Here is a 25,442-nt window from a genome sequence, read left to right as displayed (position 1 = left end):
CAATGTAAAAACCCGTATGTTTCAGTTGCTATAAACAGATATACCAGAACCAATACTGTTTAATAAGTTTAATTTGCTTTTTTCAAGTGGTTCACAGAACCAGTACACTCAAGGTTTGATTAGATACTGCAACATTAATATTTCCCAATACTGACCAATATTCCAGTTCATTGGATACATTCTCATTGTTTTCCTCACGTAGAGGGGAATGGAGTGACCTTTTATTGACAGTGATTAGCAGTAATAAGGCTACTGTAATATAATTGGCAATCTCCAAGAATTCTTTCCTCTCAATCATTTGGTGTCATAAGGAGAGGGGTTTTGAAGTTGTTCTCTTTTGAAGCTTTCCTGAGCATGTCTTAGTAAAGATTCCAATTCTGTTTAGCACCCTGAGTGGGGGAAACAGCTTGGACACACAAAGTTGGGCAAATATGGATTTTAGTATCTTACGTTAAAACTCATGGCTTTAAACGTGTAGTTAGCCAATGGAGAAGACACTTCAGTCGTGTATTCCACAAAGAAATGCTGTAAGACTCAGGCTAAATCTTGACCAAAAACTAATATATTGAAGGGAGAAACAAAAACAGATCTCTTAACTCTCAGAGGGAGCTTTTTAAGTGGTTATAAGAACTATACCTATTGCAATTTGAGATATTGGATATGGCTGAAATTTACAGATAATAAAGAAGGAAGTTCACATCCCAAGTCTAGCCACTTAGCAAAGCCTCACAGTTTAAGGTTATCTGAGAGTGTTTCCCCTTGTATCTGTTGTAAGAGAGGGAGAAAATAATCCCCATTCAACAACAGCTACTATCCATACCTACCCAGAGGTGAATGGGAATATTCCTATTCTAGCAGAAGGTGGGGGAAGATCCTGGGGAAGGCCATAGTCCCTGAAAGGATAGGACATCACACCAGAATCTCTTGAAACAGTAATTACTATGGTAAATCACAAGGCAATGACACAGCTCTTGCAGTTCTCAAATAACCATCCTACTAGCTTGTGTAGCAATGTTGTTTCCATAGTTTTGTGATATTACTGTAACTGTTTTTGCAAGTTTAGGCAAGTATTAACTAGGGGAGAGAAATAAAAAAACAAACCCTTAGTTTAAAGGTTTGGAATGGAAACTTCCCATATCACTATGTTCAAACTATCTCTTCTTTCCACTACCCCCTGAACTAGCCTATGGGGAAACTGATGTAAATGGGTTAAATGGAAGCATTTAAGTTATGGGGTATGTGAGGGGTGGCTTATCCCTTGTATATTCCATAGACAGGAACCATTCCTTTCAGAACCATGAAAAAGGGTACGTGAAGGTTGAGGCCTGTGGCAAAATGAGGGTCAGATTAAATACACAGCAAAAAGCAGCCATCACGAGAATAGAACCTACTCCTTCTGTCCTAAGTCTAATAAACTAGGTTAATTATTCCAGTGAGTTGAAAACAGAATTTGAGATGGATAACCGTCCCTGCAGCTCAGCTAAGAGAAATTTAAACCAGTCCATATGCACTGAAGCTCATCTCTAGTATATCTGTGTAAACAGGAACTCTAGACAATCATAGATGATACATAGGTGTAAATGCTTCACAGCTGAAATGGTAATGTGCGGTGGCTGAAGCCTTTTGAGGGAGAGCGGTGCTATCACTCCAGACATTTTCTTGAGGTATTGTTATTTCTTGTTCACAGAGTCTTAGAGCTTCAAGGCAGAAATTGTAAGCAGTCCAAAGGAGCTGATACTACTATGTTTTCCTTCTGCCTTTTTCCTTTACATTTATCCTGAGGACTACCAACAAGGTCACATTTCTTCATTATGAAAGTCATTCTTCCCCCAATGAATAGGAGTATGAAGTTATACAAGATGATTTTTACTAAAATTCCATGGGACATTGACCCCAACCACATTTCCTGAGGCAAGAACTTCAAGACACAATGCCCAAAGCTGTCACATAAGGAAATTCAAATTCTAGGGCTCCATTTGTCACATGGACAGGAGCGCCAGAGAGCCCAGAAAACCTGACTGAGCTCTGCTCATTAAAGGGGTGAGCCTCAGTGCTTGCCAGATTTGTTTCTATTGCCTCCCACCAAGCACAAGCTTAAAGTGAGGGTGTACCAAGCAATTCTCTGCATGGAGGGACACAGTGGGTAGAAGAGGAGGGGAAAGGAAGAGAATCAGAATGTGATTTTATACCAATTCAGGTGAACCTAAGGTTGAATAATTCTATTTTCTGGCTACTGGCTCTCCCTCCTCCCCCTTTAAACACATTAGAAATGCCATACTTGAGAGGAGCAGTGATTCTTTTTGTTCATCGTTCTGCCTTTGAAAGAGGCACTTAAGGGGGAGTCTGTGGAGGGATGAAGTTACCCTCTCCGTTGTATATCACCAAATAGCCCTAGTTTTCCATAATTCCTCTTGGAAAACCATCATGCAAGGATTCCTCTTAAACCTTCTGTACCCATACAGTTTCTGCCAGCACCACTTCTTGAACAATGACCTCTAGAAGTTTCTGATTTGCTATGAGAAGTGCTTTCTTTTACCTAAGGCTAATAGGTACGGCCCTAGAGCTGGTATTTTGGGACCTGAAGAACATGTCCCTGCTCTTGACTGAATATCTGATCTAACACTACCCTCAGCTTTCATCTTTCCAGAACTGGGGCCAACATTATAAAGATGTGTCCACATGTGGAAGTACCTCCACCACCTGATAATTTTTGCTGTTCTCTGGACCTTTACCCTCTTCACCATATACTTTGTAAATAAGGTCACTAGAAGTGCACAGATAATTTAAGACATTACCATGGCCTTGCATGAGGTGCTGTTTTCTGTGTTGGCTCCACGTGCCCTTCCTGATGACGCAGTCGGACTTTTGGCCACAGCAGCACACTGACCCCTCCTCCCTCTCAGCAATGCTTAGGTTTCTTTCCTGAGTTCTAACAGAGCTCACTGCCTCGCTGGTTGCTGATTCTCCCATAAGTGCATTACTTCACACTTACACAGAACCTCACCTGCCACTTTCCTGAGTATTCACAGCCCAGTCTGTGAATCTTCTGCAATTTCACTTCTTTTTTTTCAATTTCTTCTGATTTATCTTTCACTGCCTGGAAGCAGTGACATTTGATTGCACTGTAATATCCCACTTTCAGGTTATTTATAAAATTCTTAGATAAGGTTAAACCAAGCATCAACCCATAGGGAAATTACCCTGTTAACATTCTCTCTAGAAAGGTATTTATTTTTAAGTCTCTACGTTGTTTCCTAAGCATGACAGAACATTCCCATAATCTCATAGTAATTGTTGTTTTTAAGATTACCTTAGTGACGAACCACAACAAAAAGTCTGTAAAAGTCTGAGCAAATTAGATCTTGTTCCTTCTTGAACACATTTTTCTTTTTATCCTCAAAAAACTAGAATATACAAGTCAGGCATGATTTCCCATAAAGGAAACCATTTTATCTTTCCTTCAGTAGGTCATGTGTGACTAAGACTTTAGTGACACTACTAAATCACTATTTTGCCATCTTGCCAATTCAAGGTGAGTTAGCTGATGAACTTCTGTCCAGCACAGCTTGAAGTATATCACAGAGCAGTATGGATGAAGATGGAGTGTTGGTAAAGAATTTGGTAGTAAAGAGAAAGGGGGAAATAGCTCTTTCATCAGGCAGGGGCAAAACCTAGCTAGGTTGAAGGGTTTTGTTTTGCTTTGTCTTTTACTTAAGTCAAACTAACATGGTTTTAAAAAGCCACAGCGATAGAGGGGGGTGAGAGGAAACAGGCTGAGATGTTAATGTTACAGTTTAAAACACATTTTTCGCTCCCAAACAACCAAGTGCTAATGAGAGTGCTGGTAGAAAGTCATAGTGCTGGGAAAGCAGATGCGCCAGGGACCCCGGGGAGACAGGAAATAACCTGTGAGGTGCAGCTGTGGAAGAGAGACAGGACACAGCCAGCAACAGCAGCGCAGAACCAAGCTCCCCTACAGATCCTCACCATGTCATGCCTTCAACCTAGCTCAGGGTGAATAGTTTCTTCTTAAATTTCAAACAAATTGCATTATAGAAGGGAAAGATGATACAAGTGAGCTGCTACTGTTGTTTACTTCCTACCACAGCATCACAGCGATGAAAGCATCACAGAAAGAAAGCTTAACCCTGAAAAATCTGATTGTAATATGAGCCAAGATGACATGAGCTTGGTTTCCTTTCCAAACAAGGCAGAATCCATGTCTCGTTTATTCTTGTGCCTCCCCAGGCTCCCGCCTTGCTGGCTATTTCCTGTTCCACTCTACTACCGTGGCCGAAGCTCAGGCCAAGGACTTCTCAGGTCGACTACAGGAAGCTCTGGAACATAGAATCTTTGATGGCTCTGTGGGTGACCAACTGAGGAGATGGGTACTCTGCCTTGTTCACACAGGTGGAGCAAGCAAATGTCTCTGCTATGAAACCAGACGGTGAAATGACCCTACAGTGTTGAGGAGATTCCACCTAGTGTGCAGAGGGCCAAAAGGCTTTATACAGGAAATACGTGATGCCTGAGCCACACACAAAGCTGCCCCCAACTTCCTGGAACGTGGTAATACTTTGCCCTGTCTTCCATCCAAGTCAGAACTGCTAGTAGAAAGGACACCACGAGGAGTGAGTTGAGCATCCTTAGCTGACTTGTCCAACCCTGGATGGTGCCTGTCGCAGGTGGTGCGATTGCTGGTGATCTCCTCCTCTCTCCTTGGCACAGATGGCTGAGCCACTGCTGTCAGAGCTCAAAGAGGGGGTTATATTTCCTAATTTCCTGAAGAAGTTTCTCTTTATCCTGGTTGGCATGAGCCAATGCTTGTTTAGTTTCTATAAGTTCCTTTTGTAGGGTAGGCAGTTCTTGTACCTGAGGAACAATTAGTAATTCACAGTGAATAAATAAGGTAACACACCTTGCAGAAACATCCAGTAAGGGAAAGAGGAGTAAGAATTCAAGCAGAACAACCCACAAGTTTGGTCAATGATCAAGAAAACCCAACTAGATATTTCCTAAGAGCCTAAACCCCTCTTCAGAGTTCATCAGTTGCAGGGACAGCAACAGGTGGAAGATGTCATCAGCAACTATTCATCTCCAGCTCCTGACTTACATCCTCTGTTCAGCATTTCTAGAAGCTGCTGCTAGGTGACAGGAGCCCAGACCACCCAGCTGCACCCAGCACAAGCAACCTTTTCAGCCCTCTGAGTTTTACCCGCTTCTGTGATTACAGCCCCTAAGGGTTTATGGGAAAGGTACTGTTCAGTTATATCCTCACCTGTGGACCAAAAGCCTCCCCTGTGGGCACAGGAAACACCTGTTCTTTTGGGGGCTGCCTCTTCTCACTTTTAAGTACTTCGGCTGATGGTCTGTCCTGAGCAGCAGCTGGAAAAAAGTAAAGGTTCTAAATGACAAGCTGCCAGCAATGTGCAGACTATTCCTAGTTGTCACCTATTCCTTTACAGGAGCAAAAAGGCAGAGAAGCCGGGAGGCTGACAAGCCCAACTCACCGCCTATGTGGAACACACCGTCGTCACTCCGCTTCAGCACAATGTGCTCCACGGCTAGAGTGATGGGGATGGGGCCTGGAGAGGTCGGATAGATGGGGGGGATATCGTCCTATAGGAGAGAGAGAAACCACATGATGCCCCCAACCAGCTCAGAGCAACTTAGGTAACAAGCCATGCTTCCACCATTGAGCTGGAAGCACTTTTATGTCAAATGTATGTTTATCCATACATTCTTGTGAGATGTGAGAGGCATAATTGAGTCTCTCCCACTCTAGAGTTGGTGAGACTGAGGACCTGATAACCTAATGGGCTTGCACAGTCATGCTGCATGCCAAGGGTAAGGGCTAGAGACAAGATCCCCTCAGTTGAACTCAGGACTCTTTGCCAGCAACACATTTTTATGTACTACTGTAACACTGACAAAGAATGCTAATATGCATTTCCTCACTTGATCCTCATTACATTTTACAGGGACAGGAGAAGAAGTTAACAGCTGTCACTGCCAGAATTCCTTGCCTGACTAAGCCTAGGGTAAAACCCCAAAGTTCCTCTCACCTTTAGAGTGATCCTGGAGTTCAGGAGCTCAATCTGCATGGGAACTACCAGTGGGATCTCCTCATCCTCCAAGAAGGGCCCCAGGCCACTGAGCACCGAAGTGAGCAGCTCAAGGTCACAGCCCTGAAGCAAGAAACGTAGGAAGCCATTCTGTGTGGCCAGAGGGGAATGAACAGCTGCACCAGGCCCCACCTCAAAGCGAAGGCCTACAGCTGGCCTGATGTGGCCAGTCTTCAAAGTTGAGGCTTCCTGAAAGCTTTTGCCTTTGAGAAGAAAGACAGAAGGAAAACATATTAATTAATTACTAGCCAGTGATTGCTCTAAGCACTTTATATATATTTAATATTCCTAACAACCCTGGGCCAGAAGTATTATTATCATTCCCATTTTAGAGATGAAAGAACTACGGCACAGAGAGTAACTTGCCCAAAGTAACACAACTTGTAAGTAGCAAGGATACGATTTGCACGCGGGCAGCCTAACTGCAAAGACTGTGGGCTTGGCTACTTTGCTCTAATGCCTCTCATGACAGAAGGGATGTTAAGGACCAATAAAAAGCTGGTCTTGCTATGAATCAGAGGCACTGGGCTGATGGCCAAGGTAAAGCTCTTAAAACAGAGGACCCTTGGGAATTCCCTGGCGGTCCAGTGGTTAGGACTTGGCGCTTTCACTGCTGTGGCCCAGGTTCAATCCCCGGTCAGGGAACTAAGATCCCGCAAGCCACACAGCACAGCCAAAAACAAACAAACAAACAGAGGACCCTCAACTCTGCTAAATTTGATCATCTCTTCCTTTCTCCAAGTCTTGGTCTTCTCACCGCTCTCTGAGGAAGCCAAGCGGGATCTATGCTAATTTACTCAAAACTGCATAAAGAATAATCTCAGGTGTAGCCAAGGCTATGAAACAACTTACATACCTATATAAATGCAAATTGGTACAACCATTCTGGAAAACAAATTGGCATTATCTACTAAGGTTAAAGCTATACCTACCCTAATGACCTAACAATTATTTCCTCAGGAATATAAACCTGGAGAAACTCTCCAACATACATATCAGGAGACACGTACAAGAATGGGCATGTCAAGACAGCCCTATTTGAAATAGCAAAAAAAACTGGAAACAACCCAAATGTCTGTTCAGAACAGACTGAAGAATAGTAACTAGAGTAATGGGTACAAGAGATATTTTGGGGGTGATGGTGATGGTTGTAGAACCCTGTAAGCTTACTAATATTTATCAAATTGTATACTTACAAGGAGTGAATTTCATAGTACGCATAAGCAGTTTTTAAAAAAGCAAAAAGTGGTATATTTCTACAATAGAATATTATATAGTAGTAAAAATGAATAAATTAGAGCTAACTCAATAACCTAGAAGAATCTGAAGAATATCATGGTACTTGAAATCACAAAAGAATACAAACTATGATTCCATTTAGAAAAACTTGAAAAACTGCAAAGCTAAATAATACATTGATACAAACACATGCAGAAGAATTGTAAAACAAGAGAATGAGAAATACCAAATTCAGGACAGTGATTCCCTATGATAGGTGAGAGGCAAGAGGAAGGTTCTGGAGAGGGACTCCCGGGGACTTCAAAGTTAATGGTACTGTTCTATTTACTAAACTAGGTAGTGGGTACATGGGTTCATTGTACTGTTGTTATTTTACACCTTATATATATTTTACAAGTATTCTTTAGTATCTACTCAATATTCAAAAAAAAATTTTTAAACAAAGCATGTAGCTTAAGCCCAGATTTTTCCTGTCATCTTTTAAAGTATAAATGATAATTCACATCAAAGGACTGAATCAGAAGTTCCCTGATCAGATATAGCTTGATGTTAGCAGCCTCACAAAGAAGTGGACACAGTCCTCATGTATAAGCATAAGGAGCACCTGGGAGGTGAGGATGCAGACTAGCCTACTGAGTACAAAACCCCAGAAAGAGCTCTGGGAGGCTCCTTGCAAGGAGACTTCATTAGACTTCTTCCTCCCCCTAATCGCTGCTGGAGAGAAGCGCCAAGGGCTTGGCACTAAGGTAGCTGCCCTTGGAGCACAGTGACAGGAGCAAGTCAAGCTATGGATGCCCCAGAAAAATCCCACCAGCTCTCCTGCAATCCCACCATCCTCACCTGGGCACTGTCCATGCAGGAACTGCCAGAGTCCCACGGTGCCTAGCTGCTGGAGGGTCAGCTCCTCTGCTTGCAGGGCCACAGTCAGGTCCTCACCACGTACCTCAATCCCCAAGGACACCTCATTCACCTTCAGGACCAGAACTGAGACCTGTAAAAGGAGACTCCCTTAGCTGAGTCCCAAGCTTCCAGCTTGGAGCCTACCCTCTGCAGAGAAGAAAATAGAACAGCTGACCAGGTGAAGATGAAGGTCTTCCCCACTGGGTGAGGCTGAACTCTTGGCCTCTGGTGACCCCTGGCCATAACTATCTGCAACAGGGCTCCCTTGAACACCAGCACTGTCTAAGACATTGGGAAGAGATCCTGGCGGAAGAGATTCTCGACCAGACTCTGCATAAGAAAGATAACAAAAGAATTTGAGAGTCAAAAAATTCTATTCAAATCCAATCTCTAAAAACAGTGACAACTGTAAAAATAAAACATTTATGACACTCATGAGACAACTGGAAATTTGAAGACTAACTAGGTATTTAATGAATTTAGGGAATTATTGTTAATTTTTAAAAAGACAATGGTATTTGGTCACCTTAAAAAAAGTCTGTAAATGGAAGCAAACTAAGTGTCTATGGACGGATAAATGGTTAAACAAAATGTGGTATAAACATACAACAAATAATGGTCTTAAAAAGGAAGGAAATTCTGACACATTTACATACACATTTACATACAACGTAAATGAACCTTAAGGACATTTTATGTGAAATGAAACAAGCCAGTCACGTATGGTTCCATTTATGTGAGGTACCCAGATGGTCAAATTCATAGAGACGGAGAGTAGAATGGTTGCCAGGGGCTGGTGGAAGAGGGAATGAGGAGTTATTGTTTAATGGGTATAGAGTTTTGCAAGATGAAAGAGCTCTGGAGATGGATAGTGGTGACGGTTGTGTAATAATTTGAAGGTAATTAATGCTACTAAATTATAGTTTAAAATAGTTAAGATGGTAAATTTTATGTTATGTATATTTTACCATAATTTTAAAAATATTTTAATATTTAAAAAATTTGTATTTTCTAGAGATGCAAAATGAAAATATTTATGGATAAAATGATATGTTTCGGATTTGCTCCAAAATAATATGGGAGGAAGGGAAGTGGGCAGAAGAATATATAAAACAAGAATGGCCATGAGTTCTTAATATCTGAAGCTAGGTAATGGGTATATGAAGGTTCGCTATTTGAATCTTTTTTTTTTTTTTTTTTTTTTTGAGGTACACGGGCCTCTCACTGTTGTGGCCTCTCCCGTTGCAGAGCACGGGCTCCAGACGCGCAGGCTCAGCGGCCATGGCTCAAGGGCCCAGCCGCTCCGCGGCATGTGGGATCTTCCCGGACCGGGGCACGAACCCGTGTCCCCTGCTTCGGCAGGCGGACTCTCAACCACTGCGCCACCAGGAAAGCCCTGATTCTGTCTATTTTTAAATATTTGGATTTTCCCATAAGAAATTAATAATAATAACAAAACAAACATGGATATATACCATCCAGCTTAAGAAACAGTACATTCTCTTTTTATTTTCATTTAGATACTCTTAAGGGGCGATTTTAAAAGTTTTCATTTCAATAAGCTGAAAGAACTAGTGTTAACTCCTAGTGGTGATTAATCTAATGCTTAAAGGTTACTTGTTTTATCATAGACAAAAAGCTCCTAGTTATTTTCCAACAATAAAATACATAGTTTAGGCAAAAAGCAGACAACAAACACACACACCATTGATACAGCCACAGAATTAGTCTTACCGCCACAGCTACATGGCTGTAAGACTAGCGCTCTCTTCTTTGAGTGTTATTCTGTGATAAATGTCAAGTACTAATCAATAACCTAGAAGATGTGGGGATAAAGTCAGAGCCACAAATCCACTAAAATTTCTCTTCTTTTGGTTTTCTGATTAAGAAAATGTCTACATTATCAAATCTCAGCTCCTTTTGCATCCTGCTGGTCTGAATACAGGCATCAGAAAGAACACTCTTGGGGCTCTACAACTCTGCCCGGCTCTGCTTCCACTTACCAGACTCCAAGAGCATCACAAAGCTCTCACTGCCATCACTGTCCACTGAAATCCGGTCTTCAGGGCCACTGTTATCCAATGAGACACCATCAAATGACTGCTGAGATACTGTCCTCTTCATGGAGAAAAATCGGAGTCGGGCAGCTCCTCCACCTACAGGGGCTGCCACCCCCTCATCTATCTTGGCCATGGGCTCCCTGTTTAAAAAACAAAAACAAAACCCACAAATGTGGCTTAGGAGGTATGTTGTTCCATTCCCTTGCAATACCCATCCTTTTCAGCCCAGAGCGTTATTGTATACATAAACTTTGATGTCAATTATTACCCGCTACAAGACCACTTTTCAACTGCTGGCCTTTCTGAATCCCCATATTCCAGCATTTCAAACTGCATAGGCAGTTCTCCCATATCAAATGTCAAGGTTATTCAGGTCATCCCATGTACAGAAGAGACCAACTACCTACAGCCCTGGTGCTTGTGAATGGTACCTGAAACCCATGTTCATTCCTCAAGTACTTACTGAATAACCTCTGCATACAAGGCACCGGGCAGTGGTGGGGAGTGATGAATAAGACATCCCCTGTCCTCAAAGAATGTACATTCTATCAGGAGAGAGGAGACTTATACACAAATAACCTTATATGGTAGTAAGTCACACACACCGTAAGAGGGACAGGGATACAAGCCAAAGGCTAGGCAATACCAAAGAGGGGAAAGGATGAAGAGAACGGCTCTGTGGAAAGAGATTATGTTTGAGGTGGTCCTTGAAGGACTGTGAAAGAGATGATGAAGAGGGCCTTCCATGGGGAAGAAACAGCATGAGCAAAGGCATGGAGCCAGAAAACGAAATGTACCTTTGGAGACTAGTAAAGAGCTCAGCTCAGCTGGAGCGTAAGTTTTGTCGGGGGAGAGCGATAGAAGATAAAGTTAGAAAGGTTTCTTTAAAGAAACCTTTAAAGACCTTATGTGCCCACCTCTGATTTTATTTATAGGTGAAGAAACTGACTCAGTCCCAGTTAAAGGTAGAATTAAGAAGAACCCAAGTCTCCTAACTTCTTGCTAAGTGCTTTTTTCACTTTACCACGAGTGGCAGCCAGATTATAGAAAACCCTGGACAAAACGCATGAAAGTGCTCTGAAAACTGTGAAGTGCAGGAGGCATACAGGAAATCTCTGTACTGTCTACTCAATATTGCTGTGAAGCTAAAACTGCTCTAGAAAATAGTCTATTTTAAAAAACTGTAAAGTGCCATATGGATATATCGTAATAACTGATTACACCACACTAAGAAGTTCAAACTCAATTCAGGGAGAATAAAGAAAAAGCCAGAAGGCTTTAGAAAAGGGAAATAACAAGATCATACCTGTGGTTTAAGAAGTTTGACCTGGGACTTCCCTGGTGGCGCAGTGGTCGAGAATCTGCCTGCAAATGCAGGGGACATGGATTCGAGCCCCGATCTGGGAAGATCCCACATGCCGCGGAGCAACTAAGCTCGTGTCCCACAACTACTGAGCCTGCGCTCTAGAGCCCGCGAACCACAACTACTGAGCCTGCGTGCCACAACTACTGAAGCCCGCATGCCTAGAGCCCGAGCTCTGCAACAAGAGAAGCCACCGCAACGAGAAGCCCACGCACTACAACGAAGAGTAGCCCCCGCTCACCACAACTAGAGAAAGCCCGCACGCAGCAACAAAGACCCAATGCAGTCAAAAATAAATAAACAAATTAATTAATTAATTAATTTAAAAAAAAAGAAGTTTGACCTGCCTTTTCCAAATATGCTAGCGAGGGAAAGATATTCAATGAGGAAATCAACTAATAGTTCACTAAAATAGTCCACATGTGGGAGCAGACAGGAGAAACAGATGTGAGACTCCCTAGAGCTGTGCTCCCAGCGTCATCCTCAGACGAACATTATCATCTAAAGGGGAACTCATTAGAAATGCAGCTTCTCAGGCTCTGTCTCAGACCTACTGGATGAGGAACTCTGGGGACAGGGCTCAGCACTCTGTGTTTTAACAAGCCTCCAGATGATTCTGAAGCATGCTTAAGTTTAAAAGTATGGTCTGAACCTGACAAATGCCTGGAAGAGGCAGAGCTTGAATGAGCAAAGGAATGATGCCACCAAAAAAAGAAAGAAAAAGAGAACTGGCCGGGGGAGGGAGGGATAAGGAATTTATTCTTTTATATATGTGAGGTTCAAGGCACCCCTGGGAGATCAATGTGGAGCTATGGGCAGTAGATAGTTTTAAAGCAAGAGCAGGGGAGGGGAGGGAAGTTAGGACTGAAAATAAGGGCTCTCGCAGACGTGAGGAGATAGACAAAATAACTTAGAGCGAAAGTACAGCTGATCCTTGAACAACACGGGTTTGAACTGCACAGGTCCATTTATATGCAAATTTTTTTCAAGAGTAAATACTATAGTACTGCACAATCCACAGATGGTTGAATCTGTGGATGCGTTGGAACCACTTATATGCAGGAACCTCTTATAGGTAAGGCCAACTATAGGTTACATGCAGATTTTCAACTGCACAGAGATTCAGTGCTCCTAATCACCACATTGATCAAGGGTCAAATGTATTCAAAAATGCATTTGAGTGATATAAACCTTCTGAAAGTTTGGCAAATACATCAAGAACCTTAAAATGTTTGTAGTGTTTGACCCAATAATTCCACTTCTGGGTTTTATTCTAAAGGTTTAGATATGCATAAGGAGTAATGTTCACAAAAATAGGGACGTTTAACACAGCCTTGGTTTTACCTGAGAAAAAATTGGAAACAGACTAAATGATGCCCCCCAGAGAGTGGACTGGATGAATAACTTATGATACACCCATCTGCAAGAATATAATAGAGCAATTAAAAATTATATGTTCAAATACCTCATGAATGGGGAACTATTCACAATAAATCATAAAGAGAATAAAACTGGAAAATTTCTATATTATATAGAAATAATATAAATACACAAATATTATAAAATAATATTTGGGTATTTTATATGAGTAGGCACATGTAAGCATTCGCATGGATACACAAATATGTATAGAAAAATTGGAAGCAAACAGATGCAATGTAAATAATGGCTATCTCTGGATAGTGTCATTACAAGTGACTCTTAACATTTTCTTCTTATTCTTTTATTTTTCCACACTGTCAACGAAATGAACACAAATCATTTTTATAATTTAAAAAATAAAAATTATGACAAAAGCGATCAGAATATGGACAGCCTAGTGCTGTGGAACAGTTCCATTTACAGGATAAAAGGAAGAAGAGAGCAGCCAAGGGAAAAGAAAAGACTCCTTCCAAGAAGTGCGAGGAACTGACCAGCAAGGCTGGTCCAGAATGAACTGACCAGCAAGGCTGACTGCACAGAGTCGTCCTGGAAAAAGATGACTGAGAAAAGGCCACTGGCCTGGGCAGTTAGGAAGTCACTGTTGGTGTTTCAAACAGAGTTTGTATCACACACCTTCCTTTTCTCCTTTTTAACCTCTCCTCTTTTCCCATCTCCCTTACTTTTCTCTAATTAGAAAAGGCAGCACATTAGGTGATTGGGAGTCCAGGCTTTCAATCCTCACCCCACCACTCACAAGCTGTGTGATCTTGAGCAAGTTTCTTACCTCTCTGAGCCTCAGTTTTCTCACCTGTAAAATGTGGAGTGATATTAGGACCTGCCTTATAGGGTTCTTACAATAATTCAATGCATTAATATTGTTAATATTTAGGACAAGGCCTGACACATAGAAAGTACTCAATAAATGTTGCCTAGTATTATTACATAATTAATCCTTTAAGCTTTCCTCCTCTTTCCTCCTAGGCTATCTAGGCCTAGCAGGTACTAGTATACCCGCAGGCATTGCTTTGAGACACACTTAAGAAAATCCACTTAGACAAAAGTTCTAAAGCCACTGATCTTCAAACCATGGTCCCCAAACCACTAAGTGTCCCAGCAAAGATTTCCCACAGTTTTCATTATCTTTCCTAAAACCACAGGCACCCATGGAAAAATCTATACCTTCCCACTCTTCTGACTGTGCATTTCTGTGTTTTCTGCTTACTCCCCACTGTAGCCCCGGCATCTAACACAGAGCCTGGCACACAGTAAGGGCTCAAAAAATACTTGTTGAACGGATGAGTGAAATTCTTCCTTCTCTATTACTCTGACAGATATTGATAAGGTGTACCAGAAAGAGCAAGTTCAAAGCCCCAGCTTTTCTAGTTATAAGATACAGGATCCATGGGCTCATCCTCTCTGAAGCTTCCATTTCCTCAGTTATAAACCGGGGATACAAACATCTGCAGCGACCTCCCTGAGCTGCTGTGGGGATTACATCAAATAAAATACTATATGAGAGCCCACTGAAAAGAATAAAATATCGTACAGATGCCAGGTATTATTATTCTGATACAGCATAGCTGTATCAATAACAGTGAATCAGTGAAAGAGGAGATAGCTTGATGCTAAGAAGCAATAAATGTTGACTTGAAAACTGCCCAAGACCAGGCTAAGATATATGGAGGCATGAGAAAATCCATGGGATTTTGTTATTTTATTGCAATTTCTGGTTCTTCCCCTATCACAGAATTAGGTGTAGTCCCGAAAGTAAAGTCCCTCTGACTGGTATGCCTATATCCTCTAAGTAGCCTGAAAGTTCTTCTGCTGCTCTACAGGCAGCTCTGAAAACTAAAGGCTTTGCCACATTAACTAGGCCATTCCATGTACGCTCCTGGACCACGCGGTGCTTCCCAATCTACAAGTGCACATGGCAGGAGGCCTGAGCCCAATGGCCAGAGCTAGGAGGGAGAGAGGAGGTGAATGAAGGAGGCAGAGAACCACTCACTTGGCTGGGGGCAGAGACAGCATCTTGTGCATGGTGGAGGTCATTCGGTCTCTGCCCAGACTGAAGGCATCCTTAGTCAGAGACATAGCTTCCTTGGTGAGGTCCATGGTGGCATGTAGAGCCTCCTTTGTGGCATCCTTGGTCATGTGAATAGCACTTGATAATTCTCCCTCAATGTTCTTCAAGGGGATGAGCTCGCCCTGTCCATTCACAGCAGTATCCTTGCCCCCTGGGGGCTTCAACTCAGCTGGTGAGCTAGGTGCCTGGGCGCTGCTCAGTCCCTTGTCCTGTAAGGAATCAACTGCCTCATGGCCCTTCCCTGCCTCCTGCTGTGCAAGAGAATCTGAGTCCTGCACTTCTCCATTGCTATGGAGAGGCAGTGGCCTATCCTGGGATGCATCCAGATTTTCAACGTCAGTGTCCTCCAGAACCTTCCTGGGGCTTGCTGGGCCCTGTTCTGAGGAGGCATCAGACTTCAGCTCCCTATCCTCTGAAGGAGACAGCTCTGAATCTACAAGGCTCGTAGTATCTGAACCCTCAGAGTCAGCTTCGACAGCGCCAGGGACAGGATGCATGAGCAGAGCCACCTCAGCACTGGGGAAGAGGACGCCAATGCAAGCTGTCTGGTCCTGCAGAGGAGACCCAGTCATGGCCTCGGTATCCTTAGTAAGCTGCTCCTGAAGACCCTGGAGCACCTCCTTCAGGCGGAGGAGAGCCAAGTACTGGTAGTGGTCAAGCCTCACTCGGACATGCTCAGGCGAGTGTATGAGCACATGTACATCTGCCGCGTCCTCCAGCTCTGTCAGAGGCCCTTTGTTATCCACACTACTGCTGCCTTCTTTCAGAATTTCCATGACTTCTGTAAGGCCTGATAGGCTTTTCAAATCATGCTCAGTCTTTGACCTCTGATGGGACACAGTGTCAGGGGCAAGGGCCTCAGAATGGACAGGACTGCCAAAGCTGGCGGATGCTTTCAGCCTCCCTTCTGTGGCCATAAGGAGCTTTCGTGCCTGGGCTTGCTGCCAGCGGAGGGGTAGGCAGGCCCAAATCGACAAGGGGAAGGGGGCCACAAAATTCAAGGAATGGCCTTTGAAGTTCTCTGTTCCCTCAAAGTCCAAGGAGATCTGGGTGAAGTGGATGGACCAGAGATCCTGGGAAGCCTTAAGCCTCTGGGGAGGGAGGGCACTAGATTGAGGGAATCGGGAATCCACCTGGAAGGCGTGATGCAAAAACAGCATGTGCAGAAGGCTAAAGCCGCCTGGCACCTTGGGAAACTGAACATAATTGGAATGAAAGAACTCAGCAGCAGCAAAACCCCGGAAGAGACTCTGAAGGTCTGGACAGCTACAATGTGGGGCATGACGTGTATTGGTGGCAGTCACGCCTGATGCAGAGAAGACAAGGGCCTGGGGACGGTGCAGCCCAGCCCGCTCTCTCTTCTCCAGCGGGAAGCTCACCTTCAGAGAGAAAATGAAACCCAATTCAGAATGGCCAGCTGAGCAACTCTGCAACCCACCATTAATACACACGTGAAAGACCATTTGGGCTGTAAAACTGCTTTCCTTACTTCTATCAAATGGACAGAGCAGAACCTTGGATTATAGCCATGGTAGAAGTGCAGCTGTGGCTGCCAACAGGGAACAAAAATCCCACTCTCTACCCTACCTTCAACCAGAAGGCATCCAGTCGGATGTCCAAGTGTTCATCTTTCTGGCTTGAATCTTCCAGTTTGTAGATAGCTTTGAACTGCTCCAAGCTGCGGTATAAATCCAGGCAGAAGAGGTTTCCCCAGAGCAAGCTGACAGGATCCATAGTAAATGTCAGACCATTTAACTGAATGTAAAGATTGGGACAGGGAACTGGAAAGCAGAGAAAAAAGAAATCATGAATGAAGTAGCAGCTCGACTCTCACTTATCAGCTAATATTCATTTTATTATCAAAGGTATATATTTACACAGGGAAGAGTTTTCAACAAAGGTGTGCTAAACTAACTCAAACACTTAAAACTCCAAATGACAAACAGAATATAAGCAGAGAGCCCCCGAGGCGGACAAATGCAAAGAGCAAGAGCAAGACAGTAAGGACTGACCAGAGCAGATGCTTACCTGGCAGCTCCTGATTATCGGGGAAGTAATACTCTGTGAACTCAATATGAATGGCAGAGACCTGAGTGGGGAGGTTGTGAAGTTTCCGACTGCAGGAAAGGAGTGCCGATGGCTTCTTACTTGGCTGTCCAGCTGTAGAAACCTATGCAATCACGAGTTGCTGTTAGCATCTATACAGCACCCAGAATAGAATTTCCTCAATTTCCTCTGAGATAGGAGGATAAAGCCTCTACAACTCTTCCAAAGTCTGTCATAGGGAGCAGAGTGCTCTTCACGCAGATTCCAGGCATTCTCACACCTGACTAACACTATCTACGAGTTCGTTTTTTCAGTGAAAGGTTTGTAGTGGGGTATTCAGAGGAAAGTGGGGAATCCCAAGTCCTGATCTCAGCAGTCACACTCAGAAAGAAACAGACCAAAGTGTCAAATCCACCTGGAAGGGAGGGAAGCAGCCTCCGAATTCTACAACCTTGATCACATTTGTTGCATTCCAAATGAACTGCTCCACCCCTTTCCAGCCCTGTTTCCCTGTGTCATGGGCTCCTTACCTGGTGGACGTCCAAGTCATCCACCCGTATTACCAAGCAGCTAGAGCGTAGGCGATTCCATGCTGGAGGCCGAAAGACAGCCTGTCGGCCCTGAGAGGGGCTTCTCTCAAGGGGGTTCTTTTGAGGACTGGAGAGAGAATCTAAATAAAAATAAGGAAGTGGGAAAAAGAATCAGATACACTCAACTATCATCATTAATAGAATTCGGAAAGTAAAAACCCTAAGATCATTAATGCTATATGTAGGAAAGAGTTTAACACTGGCAAGCTCCAGGACGGAACTCAAAAACTATTCTCTCCTTCAGACCAAGGCAACGGCCTATTAAATAGAGAAGCTAACAACCTCTCTTCCACACTGCAGCTATCCCTGGAGACAAACAGGACTCTGTAAAGAAAAAAGTCACAGATGTCTCTCCCTGGGATAAAGTTGGAATAATCAGCTGGGAGTAAGTTGGGATAATTAGCCAGTCCAGTGCTTTATTGCCACTGATACTCAAAGGTAAATGTCAAGAGGCAAAGCAACAGAAGTCCTCCAGCTCCTCATAACCCACCTGCTTTCCTCCGGAAGGGAGAGTCTACCCCCAGGTGCCAGGGTGGTTTCAGACCTGTCTCCTCGTGCCACTTCTCCATTTTACTCTGAAATTCCATCACCAGCTTCTGGGCCCACTGGCCTCGGGTCTCCATGGCCTCACAGTGACGTACCCAATGTTTGCAGCTATCGCCTGTGCGATAAAGCAAAAAGATTTTAGTCTAAGATCATGACCCAATGTTACAAATTTTCTTTTCCATTGGTATAGTTTTCCATAATTCAGAATCTGATCCCTCAACGCCAATCCAAAATTCTCTGGGATAAGTAAAAATTATCTAGTGAGAGCACTCAAGTTCTTCTGGATTCTATATGTGATTTTTCCCTAGGGTTCCCTAAAGGCCAGCTGCTGACTTTTGCCATCTTTGACCATGGACCACATGGAGAGGCTCTAAAACTAGTGCAAGTAAGGGGTAGAGCACAGAATCAAAAGCAACATCTCAGACACTGCCTCCCCTCCTACTGCTTCGCATCAACAGTGGACCCTGCAAGTTTCCAGAAGATGTCCTCTTGAAAAGGACTATTGCCAACACCTCTCTGAACATGTGCTGCAATCCCTGGCACCCTTCTGCTGGGCAGTCAGGGATGAACCCAGGCATATGGCCTCAATACCTAGGCCACGCTAAAACTGCACCCATTCAGAATTCTCCTACCTGCCCAGTGGAAGGGGTAATAGTCAAATGCCATCTTGCGAAAGGTAAGCTGCATTGCACCACCCATGAGTCTGTTTGCAGAGACACCTACAAAGAAAAATAAAGGTGAACAGCAGCAGAAGAAACAGAGGCCTAAACACCACTTGAAGCACTTAAAAGTCCTCCTAAGGGTCAGCTCCAAAGCCTGGCTGATACATAAGTGTAGCCGAAAGGCCATGATGTCAGGTGATTTGCAAGGCTGAGGCCCTCCTCTTTTGAATTGCAATGGACATGCTCTAAAAGATTTTTTTTTTTAAAGCATATTCCACTGTCTCTGTAAATGGCTGTCAGATTTCTGGAAAGACAAAAGAAACTGCAAAACTCAGGATTCTGGAATTCCAGTCCTAGGTCTCCCACAGGCACACTTGACAACCTTGATTGGTTCCCCCAAACCTGGCAATACTAGTATTGCTGCCCCGCAGCACAACACCTGGAGAGGCATAAGCCAAACTCCCCAAAAAGCAGGACCCATATTACTTCCTTTCATATCTTAGCTAAAGCTGTGATATATAAGACTGTCATTACACACTGTACATATGAAGTACCATGGAACACTAAAAACACTGCACTAACAAGGACATTATAAACATACAGAATAGTGTAGATAAACTGAATTTTTTTGCAATAAGTCAAATATTCTATTGTTTATCTTGAATTTACATTTAATTCTTACTAAATGAATGAACTTTCCATGTTTCTGTCTTATCTCTCCAACTAGATTCTAAGAACTGTAAGAACAAGGACTATTTCTTCTACATATGTGTGTTGTCTAACCTACCCTGTTCTGCACTTCCCTCCTATCCCTTCCATCCTATTTCCAGGTGAAGGGAAATACCATGGGACCTTCTAGCTGTAAGCTGGTACATCTACAACCAGGAGGGTCATTTCCATCCACTCTAGATATCACCACACCAAGGTTCTGGACTAATCACCATCCTATTAGGAGATACACCTACACCTGTGTTCCTGTTGCTCAACCTTTTTGTCATAATTACCACCTCATAGGAGCCTGTTTAGCTATTTTTTTCCTAATTGTCCCTTCTCCATGAAATTTAATACCACAGATATACTGTATACCTTATGTACTATATGTCTACCTGTGCTTTATACATAAAAAGAATAAGAATAAAGCTTATTCCTTTCATTCAATGTCAGGTTAAGAAAGACTAAATAATTCTTTTAAGTTAAAAGTTAAGGGACTTCCCTGGTGGCACAGTAATTAAGAATCCACCTGCCAATGCAGGGGACACGGGTTCGAGCCCTGGTCTGGGAAGATCCCACATGCCATGTGGCAACTAAGCCTGTGCGCCACAACTACTGAGCTTGCACTCTAGAGCGCACACACCACAACTACTGAAGCCCGCATACCCTAGAGCCCAGGCGTCACAACTACTGAGCCCATGCGCCACAACTACTGAAGCCCGTGCAGTCTAGGGCCCATGTGCCGCAACTACTGAGCCCGCGTGTTGCAACTACTGAAGCTCGCACGCCTAAAGCCCATGCTCCACAACAAGAGAAGCCACTGCAATGAGAAGCCCAAGCACCGCAATGAAGAGTAGCCCCCCGCTTGCTGCAGCTAGAGAAAGACCACCACGTAGCAACGAAGACCGAAAGCAGCCCAAAATTTTTTTTAAAAGGTTAAAAAATAAAGTGTGAAAAGTTAAATTTAAAATTTTAAAGCTATTAATATTTAACTTAAGTTTATAACTATATCTGCTGAGTAACTTTTATATATATATTATTTATTTATTTATTTTTGGCTGCATTGGGTCTTTGTTGCTGTGCGCAGGCTTTCTTTAATTGCGGCGAGTGGGGGCTACTCTTCAATGTGGTGTGTGGGCTTCTTATTGTGGTGGCTTCTCTTGGTGCAGAGCACGGGCTCTAGGCGAATGAGCTTCAGTAGTTCTGGCACGCAGGCTTCAGTAGTTGTGGCTCACAGGCTCTAGAGCGCAGGCTCAGTAGTTGTGGAGCACGGGTTTAGTTGCTCCGCAGCATGGGGGATCTTCCTGGACCAGGGCTTGAACCCATGTCCCCTGCATTGGCAGGCGGATTCTTAACCACTGCACCACCAAGGAAGCCCTGTTGAGTAACTTTTAATGTAATTTATTTCTTATATAAATTATAATGTATAGAATCACATATGTAATTTAGTAATTTATATAAATACATAATAGTGACATAATCCAATTTTAATTATTCAAAATTATTTTTGATAAAATAAAGTTTTTAAATTAATTTCTTAAAATTATTATTTTGTTAGCTTTTAACTTTTGCTTAACATGAGAAAATAACTTTAGCTTAACTAGGTGCTAGATATTCAGATAGTGTCAATATTTTTCCTTTTCAACATTTAATTAAATTATTGATTTGTTGAACAATTTGTAGAATTAAATAATAAAATATAAACTATTTTTATTTAATTCTCAAAGTTCAAATCACAAAAGTACTAAGGATTAAATATAAACAACACTGATGAGGCAGCCAATGACAGCTGCTAGCTATGTACAGGCCACCTCTCACCATCTGACTTTGAGATCAAGCAATAGATAAAGTCCTCTAATCACAGCCATCTGTTTGCCATAGTTTATAGCCCTGATCTTCCATGAACTCAACATCAGTGTTGCTCATATGATACCCAAGAAAACTCAATAAGAGAAATTAAATACTAAGAAATAAAATTCTGTCAATAAGGTTAAGCACTGTTATATTTAAGTTTTTTTTTCACCCCCACCCCTCACCAAAGAACCAATTTTCAACGTCCAGAATAGGCAAACATCAAGACAGAAAGATCAGTGGTTGCTTAGAGCTGCAAAATGGGGACTGTCATCTAATGGGTACAGAGTTTCTTTTACGGATGACAGAAAGTTTCTAAAATTAGATTGTAGTAATGATCACATAACCCTATGACTATACTTTAAAACACTGAGGTGTAGGGGCTTCCCTGGTGGCGCAGTGGTTGAGAGTCCGCCTGCCGATGCAGGGGACACGGGTTTGTGCCCCGGTCCGGGAGGATCCCACATGCCGCGGAGCGGCTGGGCCTGTGAGCCATGGCCGCTGAGCCTGTGCGTCCGGAGCCTGTGCTCCGCAACGGGAGAGGCCACAGCAGTGAGAAGCCCGCGTACCGCAAAAAAAAAACCCCAAAAACACTGAGTTGTATATTCTAAATGGGTAAATTGTACGGTATATGAATGATATCTCAATAAATATGTATCTGTTTAAAATAAAAGAGTGGATTTTTACCTGCTGTGGGGAGATATCATCCCAGTTGAACGTGCATGACCTAGGCTACTGGAGGGAGAGGGTTTCACAGCCATGCTCCCTCTATTGGATTTATTTGGAACTAAAAGAACAATAAACTACACGACTGAACATATTAAAATAAGGTTTAGAATAGAAATCAAATATAATTACCCATTATCAACATATTTAATTATAAACACATAATCATATATGACACATAAATGGTAAATAGTGTACATAAATGACTAAAATTCTCCAGTGAGATGGTGGGAGAGGATAGCCCAGCCTGAAGAGAGATGAAGAAAGCTTTGGCTCACAGCCCTTATCCTGAGAGAGATAACTAAAAAGAGGCAGATGACCCTCTTTTCCCCATCAACCACCCTCCTCCTCCCAGAAGCCTGAAGGGTGAGCTGCTCCAGTTTGATTTTAAGAGACAGTGCTGCCCCACTGCAAGCCAAGCCGTCCCCAGTTACCCACCAAGTTTTCAATAACTTCACCTCCAATACCAAGGCTATAGTGTCCCTTAATGAAAAAGCAGACAGATGTAGCCTTCAAGGAGTCCCTAGAGCAGCATTATCTAAAAGAACTTTCTGTGATGATGGACATCTTCTATGGTCCATAGATTATAACGAGTACTTGAAATGTTGTTGGTATAAATGAGGAACTGGATTTTTAATTTTATTTAATTTTGATTTTAATTTAAATAGTCACATGTGGCTACTGGCTACCATTTGGACAGAGAGTTCTAGAGCAATGCTATCCAATAGAAATGTAACATAAGCCACATAAGTAATTTAAAATTTTCTAGTAGCTACATTAAAAAAGTTTTTTTAAAAAAGTGAATTTAATTTTAATATTACACATTATTTAAACCAATATACTCCAAATATTATCATTTCAACATGTAATCAATATGAAAATAATTATTAAGGTATTCTACACTCGTTTTTTGTACTGTATCTTCGAAATCCCAGGTGTATGTTACACTTGCACTCCATCTCAATTCGGATCAGCCAATATTTCAAGTGCCCAACAGTCATATGTGGCTAGTGGCTGCCATATTGGACAGGACAACTCCAGAGAATCTTAGCACCCTTTCCATAACACCTAGTTCTCCCTTCCCCTTTCTTCCCAAATCCAAGGAGAAGAATCAAAGTCACAAGAACTCTTTGTGTTCCTTGCCCCTTCACAGAGTCATCTGCCACACCTGGGTATGGTTGGCTGGGATTTATCCCTCTATCTAAAAATATCTTATCCAGTGCTTCCCTGGTGGCGCAGTGGTTAAGAATCTGCCTGCCAATGCAAGGGACACGGGTTTGAGCCCTGGTCTGGGAAGATCCCACATGCCGCGGAGCAACTAAGCCTGTGAGCCACAACTACTGAGCCTGCGTGTCTAGAGCCTGTGCTCCACAACAAGAGAAGCCACGACAATGAGCAGCCTGCGCACCGTGATGAAGAGTAGCCCCCGCTCGCCGCAACTAGAGAAAGCCTGCGCACAGAAACGAAGACCCAACACAGCCATAAATAAATAAATAAATTTATTTTAAAATAAATAAATAAAATAAAATAAAATAAAAATATCTCATCCAAAACTTCCCTAAAATCCACCAAGTGGATTCACTTAGCTTAATAAATACATGCGGGCTTCAGGGAAGGCTAGTCATTCACCTCTGATTGCAGGACCCTGTTAAATGAAGAGGACAGTGCTATACGCCCTTATCAAGGAAAAGGACGAAACTCTCAATAATGTATTTTTGTTTGTTTGTTTGTTTTTTGGTTTTTTTTTGCGGTACGCGGGCCTCTCACTGTTGTGGCCTCTCCCATCTGAGAGTACGGGCTCCGGACACACAGGCTCAGCGGCCATGGCTCACGGGCCCAGCCGCCCTGCGGCATGTGGGATCTTCCCGGACCGGGGCACGAACCCGTGTCCCCTGCATCGGCAGGCGGACTCTCAACCACTGCACCACCAGGGAAGCCCTCAATAATGTATTTTTAATAAAGATTTCTGAAAGGATTAAAAACAACAAAACAGGGACTTCTCTGGTGGCGCAGTGGTTAAGACTCCCTGCTCCCAATGCAGGGGGCCCGGGTTCATTCCCTGGTCAGGGAACTAGACCCCACATGCATGCCACAACTAAGAGTTTGCATGCTGCAACTGAAAAAGATCCCGCACGCCACAACGAAGATCCTGCATGCCGCAACTAAGACCCAGTGCAACCAAATAAATAAATAAATATTTTTAAAAACAAAACAAAACTGCAAGGTCTTTATAGTAACACTTGGAAGAAACAACCAAAGAAAACAATAATTGTTTTAGCAAAGAACTTCCAGAACTAGTGACTAACAAACCAGTGAGCAATTTATTTCCTGTGGTGGCAAAAGCAATCTTTACGCTGTCACTGCTCCTTTCAGCTCTTTCATATTGGGAGTGGAGAGGGGTTGAAGTCACTTCAAGACCAAGGTATAGCAAAGCAAGAGAGGCATTGGTGCTTGGTGTCCCAGAAAGAAAAGGTTTCCCCAAGGAAAATGAATCTAGGTCTCATTAAGAAGCAAACGTTAACCTCCAGAGAGGAAAAGGCAGCAAGAACACAAGCTTCCATAGGATGACATCTAAAAACAAAAGCTGGTGGCAGAGGGGTGTAGAGGGGGAACAAAGAGTATTGAAGGAACTGGCAGCAGAGAAATAATAATACCGAATACTGGCCTATGACTAATGTCCTCCAAATTCAGTATATTATGTCATTTGAGCCTGATAACAACCTATGAGGTAAATGAGTAAGATATGATTTAACTTAAGTTCACAAATGAAGAAACTCAGTGAGGTGAAGTGATTTCCCTAAGGCTCATGAAGGAAAGAAATGAGTCAATTATTTTTTCATTCTGAATAAATGTGTATGTGTACTTAATACCAGTTGCTCTAGTGAGTCTCAAATGGGCAGAGATGTCTGCCAAAAAAGCAGGTGCTATTTGTTTATGCTCTGCTTAGAGCACCACAAAATAAAAGCAATGTCTGAAGGGCTCTGGGCTTGACTTTCCTAACAACCACTCCACTCTGCATTAACGCCCTCTCTTTATTTAAAGATGGCTCTCCTATATCCTGTGTCTACTCTTTTTCATATGAAATATCCCTGTGTCTTTCAACTCTTTCCTGCTATGC

At 42.9% G+C, this 25,442-nt stretch overlaps 1 protein-coding gene across 1 annotated transcript in view; it reads right to left on the bottom strand.

The window, feature by feature from the left end:
* Positions 1–78: 78 nt before the first annotated feature.
* BLTP3A (bridge-like lipid transfer protein family member 3A) overlaps positions 79–25,442 on the bottom strand; it is a 56,986-nt gene continuing 31,622 nt past the window's right edge. The window contains exons 9-21 of the mRNA XM_082848583.1: positions 19,007–19,093; positions 18,319–18,489; positions 17,769–17,908; positions 17,221–17,362; positions 16,780–16,973; positions 15,115–16,571; positions 10,268–10,464; positions 8,440–8,594; positions 8,205–8,355; positions 6,066–6,328; positions 5,511–5,619; positions 5,279–5,385; positions 79–4,872 (exon numbers count right to left, since the gene is read on the bottom strand). Of these exons, the coding sequence (XP_082704709.1) occupies positions 4,747–4,872; positions 5,279–5,385; positions 5,511–5,619; positions 6,066–6,328; positions 8,205–8,355; positions 8,440–8,594; positions 10,268–10,464; positions 15,115–16,571; positions 16,780–16,973; positions 17,221–17,362; positions 17,769–17,908; positions 18,319–18,489; positions 19,007–19,093 (3,299 nt within the window). The 3' untranslated portion in view covers positions 79–4,746. The remainder of the gene's footprint in view (positions 4,873–5,278; positions 5,386–5,510; positions 5,620–6,065; positions 6,329–8,204; positions 8,356–8,439; positions 8,595–10,267; positions 10,465–15,114; positions 16,572–16,779; positions 16,974–17,220; positions 17,363–17,768; positions 17,909–18,318; positions 18,490–19,006; positions 19,094–25,442) is intronic.

The sequence above is a fragment of the Leucopleurus acutus genome (genome assembly GCF_964270905.1).
Source record: "Leucopleurus acutus genome assembly, chromosome: 10".
NCBI classification, from domain to species: Eukaryota; Metazoa; Chordata; class Mammalia; order Artiodactyla; family Delphinidae; genus Leucopleurus; species Leucopleurus acutus.
This window is presented reverse-complemented; position numbering and strand designations above follow the sequence as displayed.